This window comes from Protopterus annectens, chromosome 2.part1, assembly GCF_019279795.1.
Source record: "Protopterus annectens isolate FY-2018-M chromosome 2.part1, PAN1.0, whole genome shotgun sequence".
In the NCBI taxonomy this organism is placed as follows: Eukaryota; Metazoa; Chordata; order Ceratodontiformes; family Protopteridae; genus Protopterus; species Protopterus annectens.
The window spans coordinates 604656854-604683441 of record NC_056729.1 but is presented as its reverse complement, the minus strand read 5'-3'; the positions used below and the strand labels follow the sequence as shown (position 1 = coordinate 604683441).

At 40.1% G+C, this 26588-nt stretch overlaps 1 protein-coding gene across 4 annotated transcripts in view; it reads right to left on the bottom strand.

Moving 5' to 3' along the window:
• Positions 1-26588, bottom strand: part of KAZN (kazrin, periplakin interacting protein) — a 2853667-nt gene that overhangs the window by 1227303 nt on the left and 1599776 nt on the right. For all 4 annotated transcript variants that reach the window (XM_044062363.1, XM_044062364.1, XM_044062365.1 and 1 more), the window contains one exon: positions 1047-1177. In XM_044062363.1, the coding sequence (XP_043918298.1) occupies positions 1047-1177 (131 nt within the window). The remainder of the gene's footprint in view (positions 1-1046; positions 1178-26588) is intronic.

Below are 26588 nucleotides of genomic sequence, written 5' to 3'. Positions count from 1 at the left end.
ATCCGATGGTCAGGACAGTCCCAGAAGGAAGTGGTACACACAGTGAGAAACAATGTATGTGAAGAAGAGAAAATGCAATCTTGAACACTCAAAACACCTTGGCACAGCATCTCCTTTGAAGCCTTTTTCAGTGTTTTTTAACCTCTAATGAGTAATATCCCTCAGAGCATGGTGGAAATGTAAGGAATTGAAAGACAGAATGCAGGTTACTACTGCAGGGCCTCTGATGAATATGATACTATAGCCTATCCTGATGTCATGCTAGCTACAGAACACACTATTCACAGGCATAGCAGCAAAATAACCAGACAATTCTGTGCTCCTGTTCTCGTAACCTACCTTAAAACTGCTACAAATTTCACAAAGGACTATACACAACATAATTACCCACAGTCGGCCTTGGATTACACATGGGATTTATGTTATGGCCAACTAAAGATGCACACGCTATGGAAACATGATATTAAGCAGGCAAACAAATAAGAACATCTGACATTTCTAACTGTGCACAGTGTACATTTTAAATAAAATACTTTAAAATATGAAAACGACACTACTTGAGGCAGCTCTTACAATTCCAAAAAGACATTTTCCAGATTGCAGTGGCTGGAATTTCAGAAGTATATTATCATTTGGCATGTAGCCACTTTTAAACACATTGACTGCTTTACTACTAAAATTCAGAAATTTGGTCTTTTTGCATTGGTAAACACAAAATATATCATAAAATGAATCTAAGGATTGTACTTTTATAAAAATATAGTTTATTGCTGTTGTGTGTTCATATTTTAGCCTCTCTAGACTTCTGGAAATCTGTACACATTATTAGCATGTGTAAAGAAAAATCACTAATAAATATTTATATGGGTTTTTCACCATCTAGAAAATGGAAGTTTCCTTTCTTTCCAATCTATATCCCTAATTCCAGCCATAATAAATAAGACAGAGCTCATAAATACAATGAATTACTTCTTATCAGCAAGACTCTACAATTTTGTTACAGATTTTGGAATTAACATTTGCATTAGCTGCTATGAGAAACTTACATTGCAGAGGGAATGCGTTCGATGCCGTGGTGAGTTGATATCACTTGGCGTTGATGACCTGTCGCCTTCTGCTGCTGATGCATCTGAAATTATTGACGGCTGCCGTGAGTGGCAAGGACTTACTCTTACAGCTATAAAGAAGGAGAGACAAAGTGATAATTGAAAGGAACATTTCCTCTGCTTAATAATAAAAACAAGAAGTCTCTCTAAGGCTAATCTTCATCTCATTTGCCATTCTGGTTCAAAAAAGTTTGAAAGACAGAATAACAAAATCTGGAGTAGTAAATTCTTACTAGTGTTACTATGGCCGAAGAGGGCCTGGATGATGGTCTACAACTAAATATGCAGTAACTGCTTATAGTAGTGACACACACACACACACACACACACACACACACACACACACACACACACATACACTTACTTTGTATCTTAACTCAGCACTAGGATGGTTAACTATGAACCATCCATGACATGGTCTAACTGCCACTAACTCTGAATGTAAGTTATATCACCAGTAGCCATTGTCTGTAGACCAGTGAGCAAGAAAAGTAACATGAAAACATTACATTACACACACATAAATAAACAATACATTACACACACATAAATAAACAATACATTACATACACATAAATTTAAGCATTCCACTCACAGTATGAAAATCATAGAAAAATATCAGTAGTCAGCCACATTCTACATCACATTTTTCAAACATTTTCTTATCTATTAGACATTTCTCTTTGTTTCTAGAAAGGGCTGAGAGATAAGATCATCAGTGATCCAATAACTTTTCTGCACTGGATGGCCATCTATTCTTTCTATCAAAACCTTATTATGAATGGACCATTGCTGACAAGACAACAGGAAAGGACATGACTCAGGCTTGCAAGTTAAACTGGTAGCCTGCAATAAACAGAGGGTTGTCAGTAGGACAAAGATATGAACAGTAAGATGATAACAGCAAACTGAGCTATAATGAAGAAAGTACCACTGTGTAAGAGCTTAACCATAACAGTATATGTCTGATAGAATCACTGTTGCAGTGCTCACTATCTACAGGCAGTATCCTGTCAAGGATACCATATGTCCATGCAGTGTACCAAAGCTTGGGTCTTCCTCTTGTGCCATACATCCAATGCATACCCGAAGTGTGAGAATATGAAGAGGTAGATAAGGGACACATGGCTGCAAAACTTATCAGGACTTTCTTGCCCCAGGCTAAAGGAAGATGATAAACCGAGACCAAATTATATATATATATATATATATACATATATATATATATATATATATATATATATATATATATATATACATATATATAAAACATAAAAAGGAGAAAGGCGGGAGGGAGTTTACACAGCAACAGTAATTCCCTAGGTCATCTACTGTTATGGTAAGTTCTTATACAACTGCTGTATGTCCATCTTTGATCACTGTTGCAACATTCACTACCTATAGGAAGAATTACAAGGACAGAGTGGATAAAGCCAGTCCTAGACCTGGAAAAAACAGTAATATCATAGTGCTTAGTAAAGAAGTAAAAGGAAGACAAAGTATTTTTATCTGAAATAGATCTAGAGTCCAGAACTTTGAAAAATGTTGTTGAGGGTGCCACTGCTCTATTGCAATAGGCTTTAATCTGATGTCAAAAGATTTCCCACTACTGGACAGATGCATTTTCATTGAATGTGAGTTTCAAAGGAAGAGAAGTTTACTGTTGCTCATTTTAGGTCTGTCTTCAATGTGAAACTATTTTGTTTTGTTATCTTTAGCAGTATGCCATCATGGTTTATGCTATAAAATCTGAAATTCAGGTTTTAAACCAAATCTATGCAAGCACTGAAAACGTAAAGAAGAAAATGGCATGTACACTGACGGGTATGAACAGTGTTTATGGTATGTGGGTAAGACAGCAAAGCAACGGGACACTAGAATGGATGTGGGGGTGGGGGGAATCCCTGGGGCATTACCCTGCCTAAGACTCCGTTTGATTATTTGATCATGATCTGGCTTTGCTCACAGACCTCGGAGGTGTACAAAGCAAGTTATTATAGCTTGCAGGGGCAGTGTACTGTCTAGGAGCAACAACGTGGAATACATAACTGTAATCATTATTTTTTCATTTTCCTAACAATTGCAAATCAGACACATGTCTTGGTGGAAGGGGTGAAGAGTGAGGAGGTGTGCTGTGTATATGTTTGACAGCAGTCAGTTGAAATACATGACTGTGACCTTTTGAAACTTTGCTTTCATCCCAATCTAGCACAGGAGGAATTCAGAGGGCGACTGTCTTTTTTTTTGCGGGGGGAGCAGGGCTGTCTTTTGGTCATCTGGTACCCTAGGCAAAAGTGCTCCACAGTGCCCCCATCTTAGTCTATCTACATCATCCAGATTACATTTCTCTTCTGTTTTCTCACAATTTGCCTTACTCTTTAGTTTTTCCTATATTCATTCAACACGTGTTAAAGAAATAATTTCTTTAAAACAAAAGATAAACAAATAAGTACTGGAAAAGTGTCCCTGTTAGAGCAGCGCATAGGTGGCCACCTAGTTGGCCTATGCCTAAGGCCAGCTATTGAGGGGGAGCAGGGAGGCAGGCAGGCAGTATTCCCAGACAGAATTTGTGTATTCTCACAAACAATTGTCCTGTTTGTTTAGTGTGAGCTGCTAGTTTGTCAGTTTTGAACTAGAGTTATCACCTTTTCAATTGTCTAAAGTGAGACATTTTTTTGCATACCCACAATCAATGCAAAGGACTAGACCTTTTTTTTTTTTTTTTTGCAAAAATAAAAACTTATTCTTGTACAGCTTTATTTGTTTATGTTGTTTCTTATAATATTTAGGTGTTCCATATACAAAACAATTGCTATATGCAACTATTAAAGGAAACAATGCAATATTTTCAGTCCTAAACCCTCAGGACATTCATTATTTTTCAAGTCTCTTTGCAGGACACAAATGCACAAACAGGGACTGTCCTGCATAAAGATGGACAGGTGTTATCATTTTAGTTTTGAACATTAAGCCTCAAGTACAACGTACGTTTTGCTTGAAAGAAAATAATAAGGCTGACATTCTTTTCTTACTCACAATTTTTCTTCAGGTCACCATTGTATTAATAGGTTGGGAAAAATGCCCTAAAACTCACTTCAGAGCATCTGTAACCCTATGGCTACAGGGGCCCTTGGCCAGGTAAGGTGTGTTGAAAGGGTGTAAGGACAACTAAAGCTGAACAGCAACAGTGAATTTCTTTCCTTGATCATAATTTTAAACTCTGTTCAAGCCATCATCAGAAGAAAAAGTTGTGTAAAAAGAAAAAAAAATACTTTAAAATGCACATCAGAGCATATAGAAAGTCATGGTTTCTTGAAAATGCTGAAGAGTACAGCAAAATCTGAGGAAAAAGAAAAAAGTAATGCACATGGTGTAGGGAGCTTGGGATGGGGTTAAATAGAGGGGACCACAAGAGGATGTGGGAGCATGGGGGTAACTAAATGCCAGTCACTGTGAATGTCTTGTTTGATGGCCAACATGGTGTGGTACACAGTCCTGTCGTTATATAAGAGCATTGTGGCTGCAACTCTGTCTGTGCATACTACTACTAAAAATATAGCATGAACTAATAAGTTGCTTAGGAGTGGGTGGAAATAACAGGGTGATACTTACACTAGAAGTGTCCAGGGGGCCCCAACCTGACACTTGCTGGGGGCCTCCAAAATGCTAACTCCGACCCTGTCAGTAGCAGTACGCCATGCTATTCATGCTTAAATTAGATTATGCTATATCTATCTGTGATTAATACAGATTATTCAGCCTGACTATACCACAATGAAACAGCTTAGGAATTGCCTCTCCAGCCTATACAATTCGGTTCATTTTAGCCACTGTACCTGTCTGCAACAAGCATTTACCATGCAATGACTACTTTGGGCCTGAAAGAGGGGGCGCTTCACTTTCATTTATGGTTTGGGTGTTTCATTAACTTTTAGAAAACAGGCAGAACTAACAGATGTTACCCTACTAATGTTACACTAATACTCTTAAAAAAAACTGACCGAGCAAGATATTTTGCATAAACATGCTTTTATGAAATTATATCTGTATTTACTGACTGACTAATCCTCAGAGATTTAACAGAAAATCAGATATTTTAAAGGGGCAGCTCAAAAGTATGAGACAAAATTATGGATGTTCTGGAAAATCAGGGACAGCTGACACGTATGAGTGCGCTGGGAGAAGGGAATTGCAATCCTTTGTACTCCATGTATTTACCATTCATATTATTACAGTGATACAAATGAGGTATATACACCATGAAGAAAGTGGCTGTAGATTTTGAGAGTGTATGAGTGTGAGTGCGTGTGTGTGTGTGTGTGCATAAGCATCTGTACACGTGTGAGACCATTTCTTTTCCTCTGTATGTGTTTGTGTGTATATATGTGTGTGTCTGTGTTTTAAATATTATTAAATATTTAACATAATTATATTCTGGAGGTAAAACATATCCTCTAATACTAATTACACAACCTACAGCAACTATAAAATGTCAGGTGGAGGAACTATTTTACAACAAAAATATAAAAATATGTATATACTACTAATAAAACAAATACAAAATGATTTAAAAAGTATCCCATTTCTTTAAGCACAATAATGCCCTCCAGGGTAGTCATTACAAGAAAATGACTGACCTTCCAGTATTATGGAGGCTGTTAGCCTGCAGAGTAGTGCTTGACAACACCCCAGGTGGTGCGTTACTTCCCTGTAATGTCTACTCTGTCAGGCATTACTGCTTGCACAGCAAAAGATTTGCCTGTGGTCGTGCTATGCAGACATCTTATTACCCATATGTGTATGCCTTATATTTAAATAAATATATCTATGTGGGTTACTTTTACTATATATGTATATATGTGTGTGTGTATATATATTTCAGTACTTCCCAAGTTAGAAAACTGACATAATTCCACCAAACAATGCAAAACAAAGTTTGTTCTTCTCCCTAAACCTTATAAAACCACAGCCACTGCACCTGTTTTAAAATACTTCTTAGGATTCAATGTTCTCAGCTGAAAGGTTTGATTGGGACTACACAAATTCCACTGGGTTTGTAGAAACCAGCTGTTCTCAATTAATCCAAAAGGTTTATTTATGTTTTTCATCCCATGTGAACGTTCATAACAAGCAAGCTAATGTAAACAAACATAAGTGGTTTGAAAGTTAAAAAATAGGGCTGCCTATGTACATGATTTGGCTGCAAAGTGTTAGATCAAATTCTTTAATGCTGAGTCCAATACTATTGAAATGGGAATGTCAAAATCCTATTAAATCAAAAAGGTTTATGGTTTAGTTAACAGTGTGATGTAAAATAGTTCCCAGCCTAACAAAATGTTATACTTTGTTTTAACTCGGTTGTACATTTTATAAGCTGTACTACAGAAGTGCTTGCCTGAACTGGAAATGTGGTTATTCTCTATTTTGTCTGCAGAAAAAAATATCAAAATAGGATTTACTGTTTACCTTTCTTCACAGGCGTGTGACTAGTAAAGTCAACAGCTTTAAGTAAAGGTGGACATGAAGACTGAAAGGGGATCTGCCCCTGCAAAATACTTTTTTTGTGTTTCTCCGTTAGTGGTTATCAATGTTTTAGTTTCAATTTTAGTGTGTTTTTTTAACAAGTAATTCTATTAAGTGAAATGAATACCATGCTTGTTTCACAATACAAAAATTGTAGCACATATCTCCTAACAAACCCAGCTGATAAAAGCAGCTTGTATTAAAAAATAAACCCCATGCCTTCAGTCCCCGCAATTAAACCATTTAAAGTTGAGAGCATTTATAGAGAGACAGAGATGCACACACACACATTCATTTTCTAATAACTGTTTTAGTTAAGGGTCACAGGGAAGTCACAGCCTATCCTGGCAAGTAGCAAGAGAAGTAAGCAGGATGCAAGGCACACACATACAGACGTTAAGTGGCAGTATCCTAGCACATTACACCTATTACAAAGTGGGTGACAGGTGGCACACCTATGCGAAGACATATACATAATTACATATTTGATATATGTATATAATGTGTGTGTGTGTGTTTCTATGTCTATACATGGGCACCAGAACAGACTATGTTTAAATACAAAGTTACATAGGTACACACGCCCACTGTGAAAAATAAGGAAAAGGAGATATCAAACTGCAAGCCTATAATGTTCTTCCTCCATTAAAACCTGAAAGAGAGCAGTGCCATGCCAGAATACTGATGTTAGTCGCCGAAAGCAAAGCCATAATTAGAAGCATGTAAACACTGCTACATGTGAATGGGTGAAGAGGCCAAAGTGAGTGACAACTGTAGGGAAAATTATTGCCTATGTAGTTGTTTAAGCGCTCATGTTCTTACAGCATATAGAGCTATGTAATGCAGTACAAGAACAAACACAAACACACAGAAACACACAGGCATATGAAGTTATATGTGCATTTGTGTGGGACATGTCAGAGCAAATGTCTCTCCTATATCCTTACTTGCAAGGAAAGTAATAATAATGACAACTGTACTACATTCCTAGATGGTATACTGAATGTCCTTTGCACACACTAGTGAATGCAACTAATCATCTCCTTACACTACTGTATGCACTGACAGCAATGCAGTGCACTTCTACCTCCACATGAAAGAAACATAATTGTAGCCTGCATTCAAAAGTTGTGACACTGTGATTTCTGTTCATTATATGCCCCATTTCTTAATGTGTAGCCACTGCAACTCCTCTGCAGGGTGTACAGGCTGTTTTTGAAGCTGCAATCCCACTTGCCTGAAGGCCAAGTAATAACTGCAGTGCTCAATGTACTATATACATGAAGGAAAACTATTCTAGTACTCATTGTTAAGCAAGCCACATAGATGATGTTATATATACATACCGGATATTGTCCTGTACCATATACATGATGAAATACTGTTCTACTGCTCAGTGTACCACACACATGATGCAGCATATACATACCAGAATATTGTCCTCCTACATAGTGTACCACATATATGATGGAATAATGTAGTACTGCTCAGTGTACTACATGTATGATGGAGTGCTGTCCTACAAAGTTTACCACATACATGATGCAGTATATAGATACCAGAATATTGTCCTGTACCAGATAAATGATAGAATACCGTCCTGATACTCAGTGATCCATACACATGGCAGAATATTGTCCTGCTATTTAGTGCACCATACACATGATGGAATACTATCTGGTTACACATTGTGCCACATATATGATAGAATACTGTCCTACTACTCAGAGTAACACATACATGGTGGAATGCTGTCCTGTTACTCAGTGCACCACACATGATGGAATGCTATCCTGCTACTCAGTACACTAGATACATGATGGAATGCCGTCTAGTTACACATTGTGCCACATACATGAGGGAATACTGTCCTAAATCTCAGGGTAACACATACAATGATGGAATGCTGTCCTGTTACTCAGTGTGTCACATACACAATGGAATACCATCCTGCTACTAAGTGGACTACACACACAATGGAATATTGTCCAACTATTCAGTTCAGTATATACATGACAGAATATTGTACTGCACCTCTGTGTACCATATACATAATGGAATTCTGTTCTGCTACTCAGTACAGTATATCCAATTGTTGGATATGCCTGATTAGGTACATACCAAAGGGGGCACTGACCTATCAATGAGTACAATGCCCCCTTTGGTATGTACCTAACCAGGCATATCCAACAACTGGAACATCCACAGAGGTTCCTCACTAAAAGAATACAGGACATAGGTAATATGTCCTACGCAGACTGCCTCAAGGCCCTATACCTTTATTCTGTCTCCTACAGGCTTTTGAGGGGAGATCTATGCCTGGCATACAGGGCATTGTCCACTCTGATGGACCTCCTGCATATTCAGCAAACAAACAGTACCAGAATTACCTGGTTTAATGTCTTAAACCTTGCCTGCGATATAAATAGGACCTGCTGGAGAGATAGGTATGTATCCCAGAGACTACCCCATCTATGAAACAGGCTGCCCATCCATGTGAAGCAGAGTTCCTCCCTAATCCAATGCAAGTGCAACTTGGACAATTGTATGGGAAACCAGAAATTCATCCCTGGTTTGGCACCTATGTCTCTGATGCAGATAGGTAACTTGTAAATGGCCCGTGCTTATACTTATCAAGGGCATCAGAACTCATCAGAAATTTGGGATGCATGGCTAGGGTTAAAAAGGCCCTTGTGGTCGTTAGCCTAGTAAACACCTATGAACCTATAAACATGATGGAATACTGTCCTGCTACACAGTGTACCACATACATGACAGAATATCGTCTTGCTACTCATACATAATGGAGTACTGTCCTGCAAAAGAGTGTGCCACATGCATGATGAAGCCCTGCCCTGCTAATCAGTGTAACAAATAGCTTCACAGGCTCATAGGAAATTACTTAAGAGCCCTTACAAGCCTAGCCAATATAACCCAATTTTACCCAATATATGGCCCTAGGAGCAACAGAATGGCATAAGTTTGTGCCTATACCTTGAGTATGTTATGGATATACATTGTTAAATACTGTCCAGCTACTGAGTTCAATATGTTTAATGATGGGCTACTGTCCTTCTACTCAGTGTACCATTTACATGATGGAATACTGTCCAGCTACTCAGTACAATACATACATGATGGAATATTGTTCTACTATTCAGTGTATTAAACACATGAATAGGTACTGCCTTGCTACTGAGTGTAACATATACATGATGGAATTCTGTCCTGCTACTCTGTACAGTATATACATGATTGAATCCTGCTGCTCAGCATGCCGTATACATGACGCAATACTTTCCTGTTAATCGATGTAGCACATGCATGATGGAATACTATCTTACTAGTTAATATACCATACACCTGACGGAATACTGTCTTACTACTCAGTATACCATGTGCATGATGGAATAATGTCCTACTAGTCAATATACCATACATGATGGAATACTGTCCTGCTAGTCAGTATACAATATACATGATAGAATATTGTCCTACTACTCAGTATACCATATACATGATGGAAAACTGTCCTACTACTCAGTATACCATATACATGACAGAATACTGCCCTACTACTCAGTATACCATATACATGATGGAATACTGTCCTACTACTTAGTATACCATATAGACTACTGTCCTACTACTTAGTATACCATATACATGATACACTACTGTCCTACTACTCAGTATACCATATATTTGACGGAATACTGTCCTGCTACTCAGTATATCGTACAAATGATGGAATACTATCCTACTACTCAGAATACCATATACATGATGGAATACTGTCCTACTCAGTATACCATATACATGATCGAATATTGTCCTACTACTCAGTATACCATATACATGATGGAAAACTGTCCTACTACTCAGAATACCATATACATGATGGAATACTGTCCTACTACTCAGTATACCATATACATGATGGAATACTGTCCTCCTACTCAGTATACCATATACATGATGGAATACTGTTCTACTACTCAGTATACCATATATTTGATGGAACAATACAACAGGTTTGCAAATTAGATCTAGCATCAGGGATACCTTTGGAGATGAACAGCATGAGTTTGCTTTTCTAGCATTAATTTATAGGTCCCAAACAGCAAAAAAATCAAGGACAACCAAAAAACAGAAATAAAAAACAAAACTCAAAAATACACCGGTAGAAAAGCAGGTGCTCACAACTCAATTTTTAGCGTAAAATCCTTACATTGTTCCCCTATTCGTCCGAAGACTTCATCAGAAATAACACTGACAAAAGCACAACCATATTTAAACCACAAGCAATTAATGAGCAGCCAATCAAAATGTAGCAACAACAGTAATAAAATTAACCCCTTATAAGTCATACAGAATAAATTACTGATTTTCTGCAATTTAAAAAACATTATAGTCTTCACATTCAACAAGTGATTAAAAGAAAACCTCAAAACCTTTGTTTGCCCTACAGAACTACATGTTTACTGACACTACCAGAACTGTATAGTGATTACATCACACTGCCCCTCTCACCAATGCAACTTGCAATTATAGCCCAGCTTTCAAAACCTGAAAAGTGCTATAATAAATTTGCCACCATTTCATTCACCCAAACCCATCAGTGTATCACAATTAGACAGCTTAACTGGCTAGAAAACCCTAATTTTCTTAAATTCAATTAACTGAATTTAGCCCACAAAATCCAACACACTCCTGAAAAATGTCCTTCACTGACATCCCTCATCACATGGTATTCTCTTCCCTGTACATTTAAACACTCTGAAAAATTCCTGCCCCACTATGACTTCATGAAGTTAATAACACACATCATCTTAAACCTTAGTAAAAACACATATCCTAGAGAAAATGAGCCATCGACATTTATCCCCCAGTTAACCATTTTCTCCACTCTGAGGTTCTGTTTTAAATGTGTTTCTCTTGGCAGTTTACATATCTGCACTCCTTGCCTCTCTCTTTGTCTCATAACTGCCCCTCTCTTTCTTTCCATAAATCTCTATAATTAAGCTCACATATCTTTATTAACCATTTCCCCCTCCTCCTTACTACTCATTCCATGATCCTTCCTCCTACTTATTACAGACTACCTCTTTCACTACAATCCAATGTATAGGTTCATATGTGTCTATTAGGCTAAAATCCACAATGGCCTCTTTAAGCTTAGCCATGCATCCTAAATCTCTGACAAGTTCTTGTACCCTTGATAGGTGTAAGTTGGAGCTTTGAAGATGAAATGTTTACAAGCAGGGGCCTGGAAAATTAACTATTTATAGGTTGCCTGTGTCCATTAGAAACATAGGTGCCAAAATGGGATGAATTTCCTGTTCCCCATCCAATTGTCCAAGTTACACTTGAAGTGGGTTAGGGAGGAGCTCTGCTTTACATGTATGGGGAGCCTGTTCCAGAGAAGGGGTAATCTCTGAGATACAAACCTCTCTCTCCAGCAGGTCCTATTTATATTACAGGCAAAGTTTAAGTCTATAGAATGTTTAATTCTGGTTCTGTTTTGCAGATATGTAGGATGTCCATCAAAGTGGGGTCTGACAATGCCTTGTATGCCAGACATAGATCTCCTCTCAACAGCCTGTAGGAGACAGAAAATTCATGCTAATACAATACCTGTTACTCCATCAACTTTCAAAGTTTTAAGAGCAATATTTAAACATTGTCCCAATTTTTGGGCCTTTGCCCCCATTATTTATGGCTTTGTCCAGATGTTTTACTCTAAGAGGTTGAGAGATATGCCTCCAATGCTGACAGCACAGGGGGTAGGTGAGGTTTTTGGAAACTCCAGTTGTAACACATCATAATATTTTCTAAGTGACTGAGAAACCTCATTATACAACTCCCCCCATTAATATTCAAAAATTTGCACGCTGATTGGTCAGTGTGCCCATTGTAAATCAGAGTTATAGTAATAGAAAAAGGTCCGGTTGCCCGGACTTTTTCCATTACTATAACTCTTTTTTTCTCACTGTTTCGCTATGTTAAACGAGTGATTCTGCGTTGCTTTTTTAAAGCTGTCTTGCTATGTTAAACTCCTTTAATTAGATCTTGCTTTCTCCATTGCTTTTTTCAAAACTGTCTCGCTATGTTAAATGGGTTTAACCTACCGAGACAGCTTTAAAAAAAGCAATGGAGATTAACATAGCGAAAACAGTTTGTAAAAAGCAACGAAGATCTTGCTTTCTCCGTTGCTTTTTTCAAAACGGTCTCGCTATGTTAAATGGGTTTAACATACTGAGACAGCTTTAAAAAAGCAATGGAGATTCTCCATTGCTTTTTTTAAAGCTGTCTCGCTATGTTAAACCCATTTAACATAGCGAAAACAGTTTGTAGAAAGCAACGGAGATCTTGCTTTCTCCGTTGCTTTTGCCCACAGTTCTGATGTACTGCACAGGCATACGCATGCGCAGTACATCAGAACTGCCGCAGAATACCAGACAGCTGCGGAAGGGCAGCAAGGAGGCATTATACAATGCCATTATTTAAGAAAAGTAATTTTTTTTTGTTAAATAATGTCATTGTATAATAGCAATAACCCACTTCTGGGTGTGGGTAATGCTGGATTTACCCACGGTTGGCTTTGTTTGGTCACTCGGGCTTCGCCCTCATGACCAAACCACTCCAACCATGGGTAAATCCAGCATTACCCACACCCAGGTGTGGATTATTGCTATAGTATTACCCACTAAATACAATGGTTCAGTCTGAAAATCCTATCATAGAAGTTGAATCCATTACATGGACTTTTAGAAACCACACTCTTCTCAGAATCTGAATCAAAATCCTTAGGTGAAAACACTGCATCTGTGTCTATGTTTTTCCCATACAGATTCAACATCTTGAACCTCGTCAGGGAAAGAGGAATCCCTTTTTCTTTTGCCAGAAACTACTTTACAAGAAGAGACAACAGCCAGCACAAAACAATGAATCAATCCCAACAAATTACTCATGTTCAGAGTAACTGACATAGGAGAGGCTAAATGTCTAGTTTTCTGTCTGTTTCTGACAGAAAAATGAAGGAAACAGACCCAGTATTTCCAGCAACAGCTTTGTCATGGATAAACACAAATTTTTGGCTAAGCAGAGGCACATTTCCTGTATATTTTCCCATAACTGACAAGAGTAGTTCTTCCTTGCCACTGAGGAGACCCCAACAGCTACAGAGGACATGGCTAACTCCTGGTTCATGGTTACTGAATGGACAACACAAGAGAGATCTGAAGAAAACACGACTGGTCTGAGGAACCAACTTTGGCCACAGCAGAGTTAACTGCCTGTGGCTGTGGCAAATTACCAGCTTGCTGTGCTGGCAAAGGCTGCTTAACAATCTTTTTCTTTTTGTGGCTGGAAGAAGGTCTGATGGATGGCCAAGTAGTTTGTAACATGGTCAAGATGAAAACTGTTCGTTTCCCAGGGAAGCTTAGCAGCAATAGTTGGCATATAAGGAAAGTAGCAGTGAAAAGCACTTTACATGCTTTGTCCAACCACAACATGTAAAACAAATACAGTTTCTCCACAGAAAACATAGTTTTAAACAACTTTTTACCACAAAAGTAAAAAAAGTGCACTGCCATTTAAAAGTACATAAAGTCACGAGGCAGTGAAGGAAATCACTTTTTCTTACTTTAAAGGTACTTGTTTCTAACACAACACTATTTAAATCAAATTTAAATGTAATTTGGAAGTTTTTCCCCAAAGGGAACATATGTGCCCAGCAATGGAACAGTATTAGTCGACCGTCAATCCTGACAAACTCACAGAGGTGGCATTCTTCTGAGTAGCAGGAAAGCTCTGAAAGGCTTGGTGCCCAAACCTATATTTTTCTCTGCTCAGCTTGAGCTGATTAACAGTTTGTGCATGTTGGAGGTACCCTGAAGCTTTGGAAGCTGGATGGCTGTTTTACCCTACTCAGGCTTTAACCCATATAACTTAGGCTATTGTAACAGGGGTGCATATTACCATGTCGAAAGATGTGTTCGCTGAATACATCTTAGTCGACAAGGAAATATTGACCTATTAAAATCCTGAATGACTGCTTCAGCAATTTTTTTCCTAGGGGGAAAAAAATTGCTCATCCGTACACAAAAAAAAAAACAAAAAAACTTTCAAACCCTACATAGTGGGGGGCTTCACCCCCCCTAACTAAATATACCAACTCTGAAATTACACGACAGAGGGGAAAAGGGCAAATCCCTGATGATGGCAATATAAAATTCACAAAACCAGATGACTGCCTTTAAATCATGAAAGTTTATATGCAATAATATGGACCAACAGAGTTTTTGATGTACGAAGGCTTCAATCAGTTAAGAATATCAGCAATACATAAATATAAAAGGATGGCACAGTTTGTGTAGAGCACTTACAGTATAACAACACAAGTCACAGCACCGTACCTTGGCAAAGTGTGTGCGAGACAGGCACATCTGGTGGATATGTGGGCCAAATCACTGCTTTATGGATAGCCATATTCCAAATCAGCAACTAGTGGGATTGCACACAATGAAGCAAACAAGGCCATATACATGGTGGTAGTAGTGAAAATAACTACAACAACAATGGCACTGTGTAACAGAAAATGTTCTGTTCTTACAGGTGACGGTGTGTATGCCTAGCAGCCATGGTTAATGATCTACAGACAGAAGAAGAGTACTACAAACAGACAGGCATACATAAAGTGAAAGTGAGAGTCTGGATTGGGTGCTTGAAAACATGTATGAGTGCACTCCTGCAGACAACTGAGAAAGCACACACTGATGGTCACTGGATGTGCCACGATACACTATATGACTGCAGCCAAACAATGTGGCCTTCCACTCTCACAGCTCTACCACCATAACTTTAGGTATCTAAACCAAACCCTCAACGGAAAGGAAAAGACCGCAATATCTGGTAGGAAACTAAATTATATGTCACAATATACCAGCCATGCAGACAATGCAAACAGCAACATGATGCACATGTCTGGGGAAATGTACAGACCCAGCAGATATAAGGTATGCTGATTAGATATGTCCCTTTCACATAAAGTAACAGATATCACCATTTTAACCATACAGTCCAGGTTACATGTGTTCTGACGATCACCATATGCCTGAGCAGTAACGAAACTGATAGGATATAAGGCTATTATGTAGAGAGGATGCAAGACCTCACTATTTTCAAGGGTATCACCCTCAGTGTATTAACCGAAAGTGACAGCACCCATAACAACCCCCAACAAGGTCCTGTTATTAACACAGTAGACACTGCCTTCTACACTAACATTGTAATGGTATTAGTCGCATCATCATTCATATGGGAAGATGTGCAGGAAGTAGATCCCAGGGTGTGAAATGGGTGACAAGGTTAGGTAAGTGATTTGAAGATCTGTGACAGCCATAAGTGTAGCTTCATCTGAGGTGAAATGCAGTACTGAGAGTGAGGCAATATGGCATGATCCTGCACACTCATGCCACACCTGCTGAGGCAATTTAAGTCCATGTAATGTCAAGAAAAACTCTTTCCAAAGATTTTGACATTTGTTGACTGGGTATGTCCTTCTGGGCATGAGCCCTTTTTCAGAGGAGACTTGGGGTATTGGCATGCCATGAACATAAGGGCAAGAGTCATCACTTGCATGCCCTCCCTTGGCTTACAGTGCTGCTACTCAGCCCCATCACTCAGGATTGCAAACATTAATCAGCACTGTGTAAAGTATCTGGAACACCAGACTGTGTTATCAAAGATCTGCCTGGGGAACAGGTCATCGGAATCTACAGGAATAACAGATATGCAGTAACCTATATTAAGCCATTTCTCCTCCACACAAGACCATCCCCTGTAGAAAGACTCATAGCAGTTACTGCCTGTGCATCCTGGCCAGCAGGTATACTAGTAATGTGCACCCAGCAAAAAAAAATCGGCATCCCCCTTGCACATCATCATTGAGCAACTGAATGAAGAATTCAGGAGCAACTCTTCAACATGCCATCTCCAGAGATGTGAAATAATGGAGGCTGTGCCTGGCAGTGGTAAGGCATCAATAACCACATTCTCTGTTGCACTTGTTGTGGATCTATTACATCATACCTGGCAGAACAGATAAAATAAGCACAGTGTCCATATTACTAGGCTATGCGCTCACTATAACATCAGACTCCCGGTGTATCTGACTGCCCTGCTAGTGTTGGAATAGTCAGGGGCAAGTGCAAATGCCATATCATGGCTATTGTAAACCTAAAAGGAATGTCCATTAGGATAACACATACGTTTATTCAGTTTGAAGTTGGACATGTACCTAACTCAAAGAGATCCTTTGTCGTCCCTTTCCTAAAGGTGGAAATATCAAATTTGTTTCAAAGCTATTGAGCAATTAATGTGACATAAATTATTAATAAATATTTTGACTTATGCATTCATTGGCTATTAAATTAGGAGTGCAATGAGAGTTATACTTCATCCAGCATTGTTTCATAAGTGTAAGATTACATTTTCACTGGTCCAGCAGATTTCTATGAAACAGTCACCTTGGTAACACACAATGAAATTCTTACCCACAGCAATCTGTTTGGCTATTTCAAAGACTTTTGATTCACTCACAACTGCAGAATAACAAAGAATTTGATATCAAAGGAGGGAACCTTGTGCAGCTGGATATCAGGCTGTCTACAAAACTGGTAACAAAGAATGTAAATCTTAGGTCAGTTATCAAATTGGTATATAAAAGCCCTAAAGCACCTATACAGCTTTTAGTCTTTTACCATTGTATTCACATTCTGTTGCCTTCTCTCCCTTTGGAACTATTGGCTATCTAAGCATGCAATCTATAAAATCAGAATATATTTTACTCTATAACATGAATTTACCAATAATTTAAGGAAGTACTAACATAAGCACATAAATATGGCTTACACTGGTGTCCAACAGGGTTCTGATGCCTCTTCTTTTTGGATTATTTATATTTATTTACAACTTATTTAACATTTGTTAACTATGCAAGAAAGCTGGACACAAAAATATTTTTCTGCCACAAACCAGGTCCTTGGCAGTAAATAATTACTATTATTCAGTGAACATAATATGCTGAAAAAGTTAACAGAGTGCTAGAGTAACTGAAAAGTACAGAACATAGAAACCTGACATAGTTATAAAGTTTATACAACAATCAAAAATAAAGTTGATGCATAATCAGCAAAATGTGAATAACGATGATGGTAAAGTTCCATTAGCAAAGTGTCAAGAAGGAAACAAAGATTTATATAACCATGCCATAAGATAGCAATTAAATAGCATCTGCAGTCACGAGGGAACCAACAGCTGCTACTCAAAGGACTCGGTAGAGGATTCATTGCATCAGGGTTAGGGTACAGGCAGAAAGTACAATGAGAAATCTATGGGCATATAAAATACATAATATATTACATGGTTGGGATGACAAGTGGGGGATGGTGGTTCTGGGAGTCTGCAGTCAAAAGGCGTACCAGAAAATGTCAGGTGTTTAAAGAGGTAGCTTCAGAAAAACTGCAGGCTGAATTAACTGCAGAAAGGGGTGGGAACAGAATTCCAAACTAAAGAATCAATTTCTAAGAAGGACCTGCCTGTGGAGCTGTGGGAAAAAGGAGGATTAGCACCAGAGAGTGCATGTGTAAGAGTAGGCAGTGGAGAAAACAAGAAGTTATGTACTCACCATAACGTTTGATGTATGTTTTCCATCTCGCTTTACATTCTTACCCGTGTGTTCGGAGTCGAACCTCGGCTCCGACTCGGCCATACTCTAGCTCGAAGTCTTCAACTGGCTCATGACTAAGAGGTATCCCATCATGCAACAGGTCTATTCCCCAGATCTTGTTTGCTGCAAGCTCACATACATACACACTGAGAAGAACAACCCCAGCAGAAAGGACTACTGACACCTAGAGACAATACCTCCAGGTCCTCCAGGAGGGGGAAGGAGGGAGGGTTAGTAAGAATGTAAGGCGAGATGGACTACATACATCGAATGTTATGGTGAGTACATAACTTCTTGAAGTTATGTAGTCCAATCTCGCCTTCATTCTTACCCGTGGTACAGCGTCCCTAGCACCTTGATCTTGGGTGGCTCAGTGAAAAATACTCTTGAGCACAGTGGAACCAAAGGAAGATCTGCTTCTAGAGACCAGATCTAATTTGTAGTGACTAATAAAGGTATGAGGCGAAGCCCATGTGTCTGCAGCACAAATATCATCCATAGACATCCTAGCTTGAAATGCAGTTGAGGTAGCCACAGATCGTGTAGAATGAGCCTTCACTTTAAAGGGTAATTTTTTGCCACTGGAAGCATAAATAAATGAGATGCAATCGGAGATCCAGCAAGACAAGGTTACCTTATAAACTGGAACCCCAAGTCTAGTGTCTGAAAATGAGACAAACATTTGATCTGATTCCCTGAAATCTTTCGTCCTATGTAAATAGAAACACAATTGTCTGTGAACATCCAGCTGATGAAACTTACATTCTGACTTGTTGCAAAATTCAGAAAAAAGCACAGGCAACTCAATGGATTGGTTGATATTGACAACAGAGGCAACCTTTGGAACAAAAGAAGGGTTGGTTCTTAAGGAGACCCCATCTTTGTGAAATACCAAATAAGGTGGTCTAATCAATAATGCCTGAAGTTCAGAGACCTGCCTAGCTGAAGTTATGGCTACCAAAAATATTGTCTTCCATGACAAGAATTTAATGTCACACATAGCTGTGGGCTCAAAGGGAGTTGAGGTGAGCTTCTGTAGTACAAAATTGAGGTCCCATGGCATTACTGGATCAAAGACTAGAGGTCGGAGTAACAATGTCCCTCTCATAAAAGCCCTACAAAGCCTATGAGCCATGAGGTTGGGCTCATTAGCAATGTGAAAGGTAGAAATTGCTGCCAATTGCACTTTAATGGTTGCCACAGCTGAACCTTGACTAAACAGTTGAGAAAGAAATTCCAATATTGTGGAAATAGGCGCTGTATAAGGATCAATATGTCTCTCACGGGCCCAAACAGAAAATCTCTTCCACTTTCTGGAATAAATCGTCCTGGTAGAAGGCTTGTGAGAAGATGATAGAATATGGACCACTTCCAGGGAAAAATCATGAAGCCTGAATAAGGACGGAACTGGATCAGCCAAGCTGTCAACCTGAGGGTCTGGATGGAGGGATGGAACTGTCCTGATATATGAGTCAGCAGATCTGGAACTGGGTCCAGAATCCAGGGCTTGTCCATTAGATAGGGTTGAAGGAAGGGAAACCAAATCTGACAAGGCCAGTGTGGGGCAATAAGGATCATTTTGCTCTTCACAGACTGTGCTTTCTGAATGACCTTTGATATCAGAAGTTACAGTGGAAAGGTGTAGAGAAGACTGGAGGGCCAATCGTGAGCCAGAGCATCCCTGGGTGTCTGCTCCTCTGGGGAGATAAGGGTGAAGTAGCTGCTGCATTCGGCATTGAGGGGGCTGGCAAATAGATTGCAGCAAGGCTGACCCCATCTGTGGAATATCTCTTCCGCAACATAATGGTTCAAGGACCACTTGTGAGGCATTAGGATAGCTCTACTCAGCCTGTCGGCAATCAAGTTGGACTTCCCCGGTATATGCATTGCAACTAGAAAGCATTGGGAAGATACTGCCCACTGCCAAACTCGAAGTTCCTCTCTGCAAAGGGGGTATGATTTGGTTCCTCCCTGTTTGTTCAGGTACTACACCAGTGACATGTTGTCTGAGTGGATTGCAATTGTCCCTAGAGGGAGAGAGCTCTGAAGTGCTTGCAACACTAATAGCACTGCTCTCATCTCCAAGACATTGATATGCAAATGGGTCTCGTGATCCTGCCACGTGCCTTGGACTGTCCTGCCGAGATAATGCCCCCCCCACCCGATCTGGGAGGCATCCGTGGTCACCGTGGCAAGTGGAGAAGATGGGACAAAGGGCTTGCCCATGTTGAGATTGCTAGCCTGAAGCCACCAGCATAGATTCCGCTTGCATGTGTCCGTAATCAGAATAAAATGGGAGAGTGGGAGATGCTGCAGTGACCATTGGGCGAAAAGCAGCCACTGAAGAACCCTGATGTGTAGTCTGGCAAGGGGAACTAGCATGATCGTGGCAGCCATGGTCCCTAATAACTTGAGGACCACTTTTGACCTGACCTTCCTCAATGGTAGTAAAGCGTAGACTTGCTGTTGTACAGCCTGAATTCACTCTTCTGGTAAGAAGGCCCTCATGAGCACCGTATCTAGTTCGGCGCCGATAAAAGTGACAAAAGTTAAAAATGATAAAAAGTTAAGTTAAAGTGATAAAAGTTGTTGCTGCGAGGGCAACAAGGCAGATTTTTTTCCAATTTAGAGTAATTCCTAACCATTGGTACAGTGTAATGGTCTGTAACAGTAGATGCCTGGTGGTGGCAGAAAGGCGCCAGTCATCCAGGTACAGAAACACTCGGAATTCCTGACATCTCAAGTGAGCTGTTACCACTGCCATGCATTTGGTGAACACCCTGAGGGCTGTGGTGAGACCAAAGGGCAGAGAGTGAAATTGAAAATGACTGGCTCCCAGCCGGAAGGGTAAATGACTTCTCAATGCCCTGTCCATCTTGATATGATAGTAAGCATCTTTGAGGTTGATGGAGCACATCCACACATCTTTCCCTAACAGAGGGAGTATTGACTGTAAGGTGACCATGCAGAACTTGGACTTTTGTACATGAAGGTTCAATCGGCTGAGATCCAAGATGGGTCTAAGGTCCCCTGTTCTTTTTGGCACCAAAAAGAATCTGGAGTAAGTCTCTAATCCTACTTGGTCTGTGGGGACAGGCTGGATGGCTCCCTTTGAAAGCAACTTTTTTATTTCTAAAATTGCGGAATCCCTGTTACTGGGTGGAACATCTGGGATTCTCTTGGATGGCGGGGGAGGAGAAGAGAAGGGGATATGATAACCTCTGGAAATTATCTTTAATACCCACTCATCTTGGGTGACTTCTTGCCAGGCTTCCGCGTATAAAGAAATGTGACCCCCGACTGGCTCCAGAGATGCACAGTCGGGCCTCCCTTCAGGAGCGGTGGTAGGGAGAACCACAAAAAGAATCACGGTCCCCCCTGGTTACGTGGGCTTCCTCTGCCTCTAGGGCAGTGTCTCCCTGAATTTCCACCCACTCCCCTGCCTCCGGAGGGGTAACCACTTTGTGTGCCCTGAAAAAATCTCTGCGACTTCCTGAACCACATTTTCCCACCCTTCTAGCCCTTGGGGTAAGGTCTAGAAGGCATGGAAAAATAGGACTCCCACGGCAGACAGGGTTTTTCCTTCCTGCTTGCACCTAGTGAGTGTGTCCTTCACCTTGGTTCATAACAACGATAAACCATCAAATGAGGCATTGGTGAATGTAGACTTGAAGGCCTCCACGAAATTGCACAGGTGCATCTAGGAGTGTCTCCTAAGAGAGACTCAGCAACCCGCAGCCCTACTCGCTCCATCGGCTGCATATAAGATCAGCCTCATGGAGGGGTTGGTAAGGGAATTTGGGGTAGACATCTGTGCATTGACCTTCTGTGCCACAGCATCAGAAATGTTACCCTGTAGAGAATCTTCCTAGCTCTTTTAGCCTGGGGCTCCTTGTTAGGCAGATGGACGGTAGACAAAGTTTCAGCAAGTTCCTTCTTGGTGGCCACTGCCACCACCACGGCATCTACTGGAATGCCTTTAGATAGATAGTCCTTGTCAGAGGGGGGGGGGGGACAAAAATTTATTGGTTCTCCATAGTGTCAGGAGTTTCCCACACCTTTCGACAGACAAGATCTAACAGCTCATCAACAGGGGGAGAAACCCAAGAGATAGAAGGTTGAGACCCGAAAGCCTTCAGGAACACCGACTCCTCATCAGATAGGGATATGGATGGCCAGCTGCCTCTCTGCTTCAGGATCTCCAGGATATCCAAAAAAGAGATATCTTCAGAAGATGACTTGAATACCCCTCTGACTCCTTGAGGTCGGTATCTGACATGAGAGACTCATCTGGGGAGTCAAGGTGTTTCCTCTTACACAATCTCTTTCTGGCGGGCTCCTCAGGCAAAAACTCTGGGGAGACGTTAGAAAGTTGGGGACCACTCATGGAGGAATCCTGAGGCTTAGGGTCTCCGCTGCCCATGGATAGAGCATGATCCAAAACTAACACTGGTGCTGGAGGGGGCAGAGTATCAGTGCCGTAGGATGCAGCTGATGACCTGGCCAGCACATTCTTCATAACCTCGAAGGCTGATTCCCCCCGGCTCCGAAGGCTGACTAACTGAAGATGAAACAGTAGCCCTCGGCGCTGAGGAGATGAGGTCCAAAGCTGATGTCGGATCCAAGCTCACTCAGGCTGAAGCACAGAGAGGAAGGCCCGGAACCAATGAAGATTGATCTGAGACCTCCCCCTCGGGTCCAACCAGAGAACCATGAACCCTCGACCCCGTGGATAGAGCCGACGGGGTCGGAGTGGAAATCGGAATCGAGAGGCCAGGTAAGGCTACTGGAACCGACCTAACAGCGCCCGATGGCACCGACAACTCTGGCTCCGAAGGCCAAGAAAGGCTTGGAGGAGGAACAACAAAGGATGAAGAGGCCATAAGCTCAGAAGCCGACTGGGTCGGAGCCAAAATCAATTTAGCCAACACCGATGACTGAAGCAGTTTCTTCACCACCCTATCAACATCGTCATCAGAAAAGGTCCTGGAAGACCTGGAAGATAAAGTAGGAGATCTGGATCTCCCTACAGAAGGGGACTTGCATGATGGAGAACCCGGTCGAAAAACTGGAGACCGGCTCTGAACCAAAATATCTGTGTCCGGCTCCGAAAGGCTGGGAGCCGATACAGACCTTAGTCAAGAGACTACCTTCTTTTGGCACTGAGAGCAACGGAACTGAAGAAGAAGCTGTTCTAGCAACTTTCTCTGGCGGCTTCCAAGAAACAGATGGAGCCAGAGAGCACATCTTGGAAGTCTTTTTGTCCTTTTTAGCTGGAGAGGATAATGCACTGGAAGACTTAGCCAAGTCTTCCTCGAAGGAGTGTTTAAGCAGTCCTTTCAAAATGAGCTTGTTCTTCCTCTCCTGTAGCACATGGGAACTGAAGGAATGACAAAACAAGCAGGACTCTTGGAGGTGAATAAACCCCCAAGAAATACACGCACACAGAGTGCCCATCAGTTAAAGACATTTTATTGTTGCATTCAGCACACTTTTTAAAGCCCGAAGACCTGTGTTCCTTAGGATCCTTGGACATGCTGAAAGGAACAACTTAATACGTACATGCAATAGACCCAACTAACAAGAAACAGAGCCTCTAACTCAAACGACCCAGAAACCAGCGGAAAACAACAGGGAGTACTAGGTCCTCTAACTCAAATGGGCCTAGCCTGGGGAAACAAAGGCAGGAAAGCACCACTAGCCAGACACAATACTAAACGCTAACCTGATGAAGCACCAGACCAAAGACCACACAGAAACAATGGGGAGGACTAAGTCCTCTAACTTAAACGGGCCTAGCCTGTGGGGAAAGGAAACAAATGGGATACCCAAATAGCCAGACAAGGGCACAAAAAAACAGCCAGAGAAACAAATACAGGCAGTAAAACACCACTACCACACACACAGAGGTATGAAAATAGCTTTTTTGAGCAACAAGTCAACAGTTTATAATAATTTTATAAACAATATACTTAGCCACGGCCAAGCTAGTGTATGGCCAAGTTGGAGCCGAGGTTCGGCTCCGAACCCATGGGTAAGAATGAAGGTGAGACTGGACTACATAACATCAGAGAGTTTATCAGCAGAAGTTGGGCAGAATTCAAAGCTCACAGCTCAGCAATTTGCATAAAACAGTAACAAAAAGTAAAGGTTGATATTTTTTATGGCTAGAATATTAAATATGCAGGTTATAGCTGAGCACAAATCGGCTAAGCTTATGGAGTGTCATATACTACTGAAAAATGACAGCGCTATGAGAATTTCTGAGGGTTACTAGTGACTGCGAACTGTGGAAAATGGGCACATTAGAAATAACCTGCTGGAATTCTTTTGAGAAGTGACTGCAGATTTACTGGAAATGTGACAATTCTGATATTCCTCTCTGCTATAGCAAATTACTGAATAAAATACTGCATTTAGTAATCTTGGAACAAGCTACTTGAAGGAATTTAAAGTGCCGGTTTGCGCTTTTGTGCTTACCTCGTGCACCCAAGCATGTGGTTTCTTCAGTGTCACGCTGCGTTTTTCTCCCAGTTATTCCTGGTTTAGTAGGTACGATCTAACATTAAAGGCTTCATAAATACTATTTTCTTTATGAGACAAAACTGAGAAGTTCACTGAATTTCACCTTTTGTGACATCAATGTAGGGTTATTATTGGGGTGAGTACACAGACCTTAATAGGTGCACCAAACCCTTGCATGAGACCCTATCTAGTAACATCTACATGGATGCATCCCCCATAATATCATTCCAGTGATGTCAGAAAGGAACACAGCAGAATTATGGGGTTCTTATTACTACATCAAAAACTGTAAATGTCGAATGGCCTAAAGGCTGAAAATGCCGTAAGATCGCAGTACAGTGAAGATTGGAATATTTGCCCTTTCCTCGCTGTAGTGCGATCTCGGACTTGGTATATATATATATTTATATATATATATATATATATATTTATATATTTAGTGATTTAGTGGGGGGTGTGGGGGGATAGCCCCCCAAAATAGCAAGTTCGAGGTCTGGCATTTTCGGCCTTTAGGTTGTTCGATATTTGCAGTTTTCGTTGTTCTAATATAGACCCGAATTATGTGGGCATATCCTTAACAAAAAGCTTGCTAAGTGTTTTATTAAGAAACCATCCACACAATATTGATAAGATTGGGTAGAAAAATGAATAAAGTTGCAAAGTGTTTTGATGTATATTTAATATTTAAACTGAAATGGAACCCCATAAAACTATACAAACAAAACAATGCACAGATTAGAAAAATAAACTACTCAGGAAGTCTTCAAAAAGTGTTATTATATTCTTTTTACAGGTTTCTGTGATGTGGTCTGCCTGAACTATAAGGCACTATCTGATCCGTTTCTTTCTGAAAGCATTTTTCTGGAATTTACTGCTGGCAGAACAAACATCAGATCAGATAACTTAACATTATGGCAAGTATAAATAACAGAAAAAAGTGCAATAGACACATTACATAATGTTTTCCAATGTAAAAGAATAAGTTTTCCTTTACAATCAAAAGTCAGTCATTAACTTACTTCAAAATAATCTAGATACATACATAGGAAGTAGAAAATATAAAATTAGTTATTGTTATCAACTTTACTGACTTATATAAATTCAAAACATAACTCTAAACTGCAATAAAAAAGGCCAATAAGTCCTAAACTTGACAACTAAAGCTATTGGCTCATGAAAATGATCTGCCATGGTCTTTGGCACAGATGTTTCTGCTCCTCAGATCTTACTAAATAACTTGCAACTTGGTATAGTAATGGAGATGACTAATGTGGTTGTAATGGTCAATAAAAACTCATGCCTTAAAAATATATTAAAAAGAAAGAAAAAACTAAAAGGATGCTGATTCTACTTTCTAAGAACCATCAGCTGAAGGGACTAAATTTTCTTATGAAAACTTTATAAGACATTAGAAACACCCAGTATGGAATAAAACAGCATTTTTTGTTAACTTACCAAAACTGAAATTAATTTATTGTAACTTGTTCAGAAAAGGTTCATAATATAAATTCCTGCATTATTGGTGTAAACTGTCTTACTAGAGATTTCTTCAACTGCTCCAATAACAAGGTAAGGGGAACAATATTTGGACTTAAACTTTATATATATAAGAGCGGGTCTACTTCACTTCACCTAAAACTCATTTGGCAGAATTTCTTTTGACCGAGACCAACTCACAATTTTCAAATTACCGAAAACTC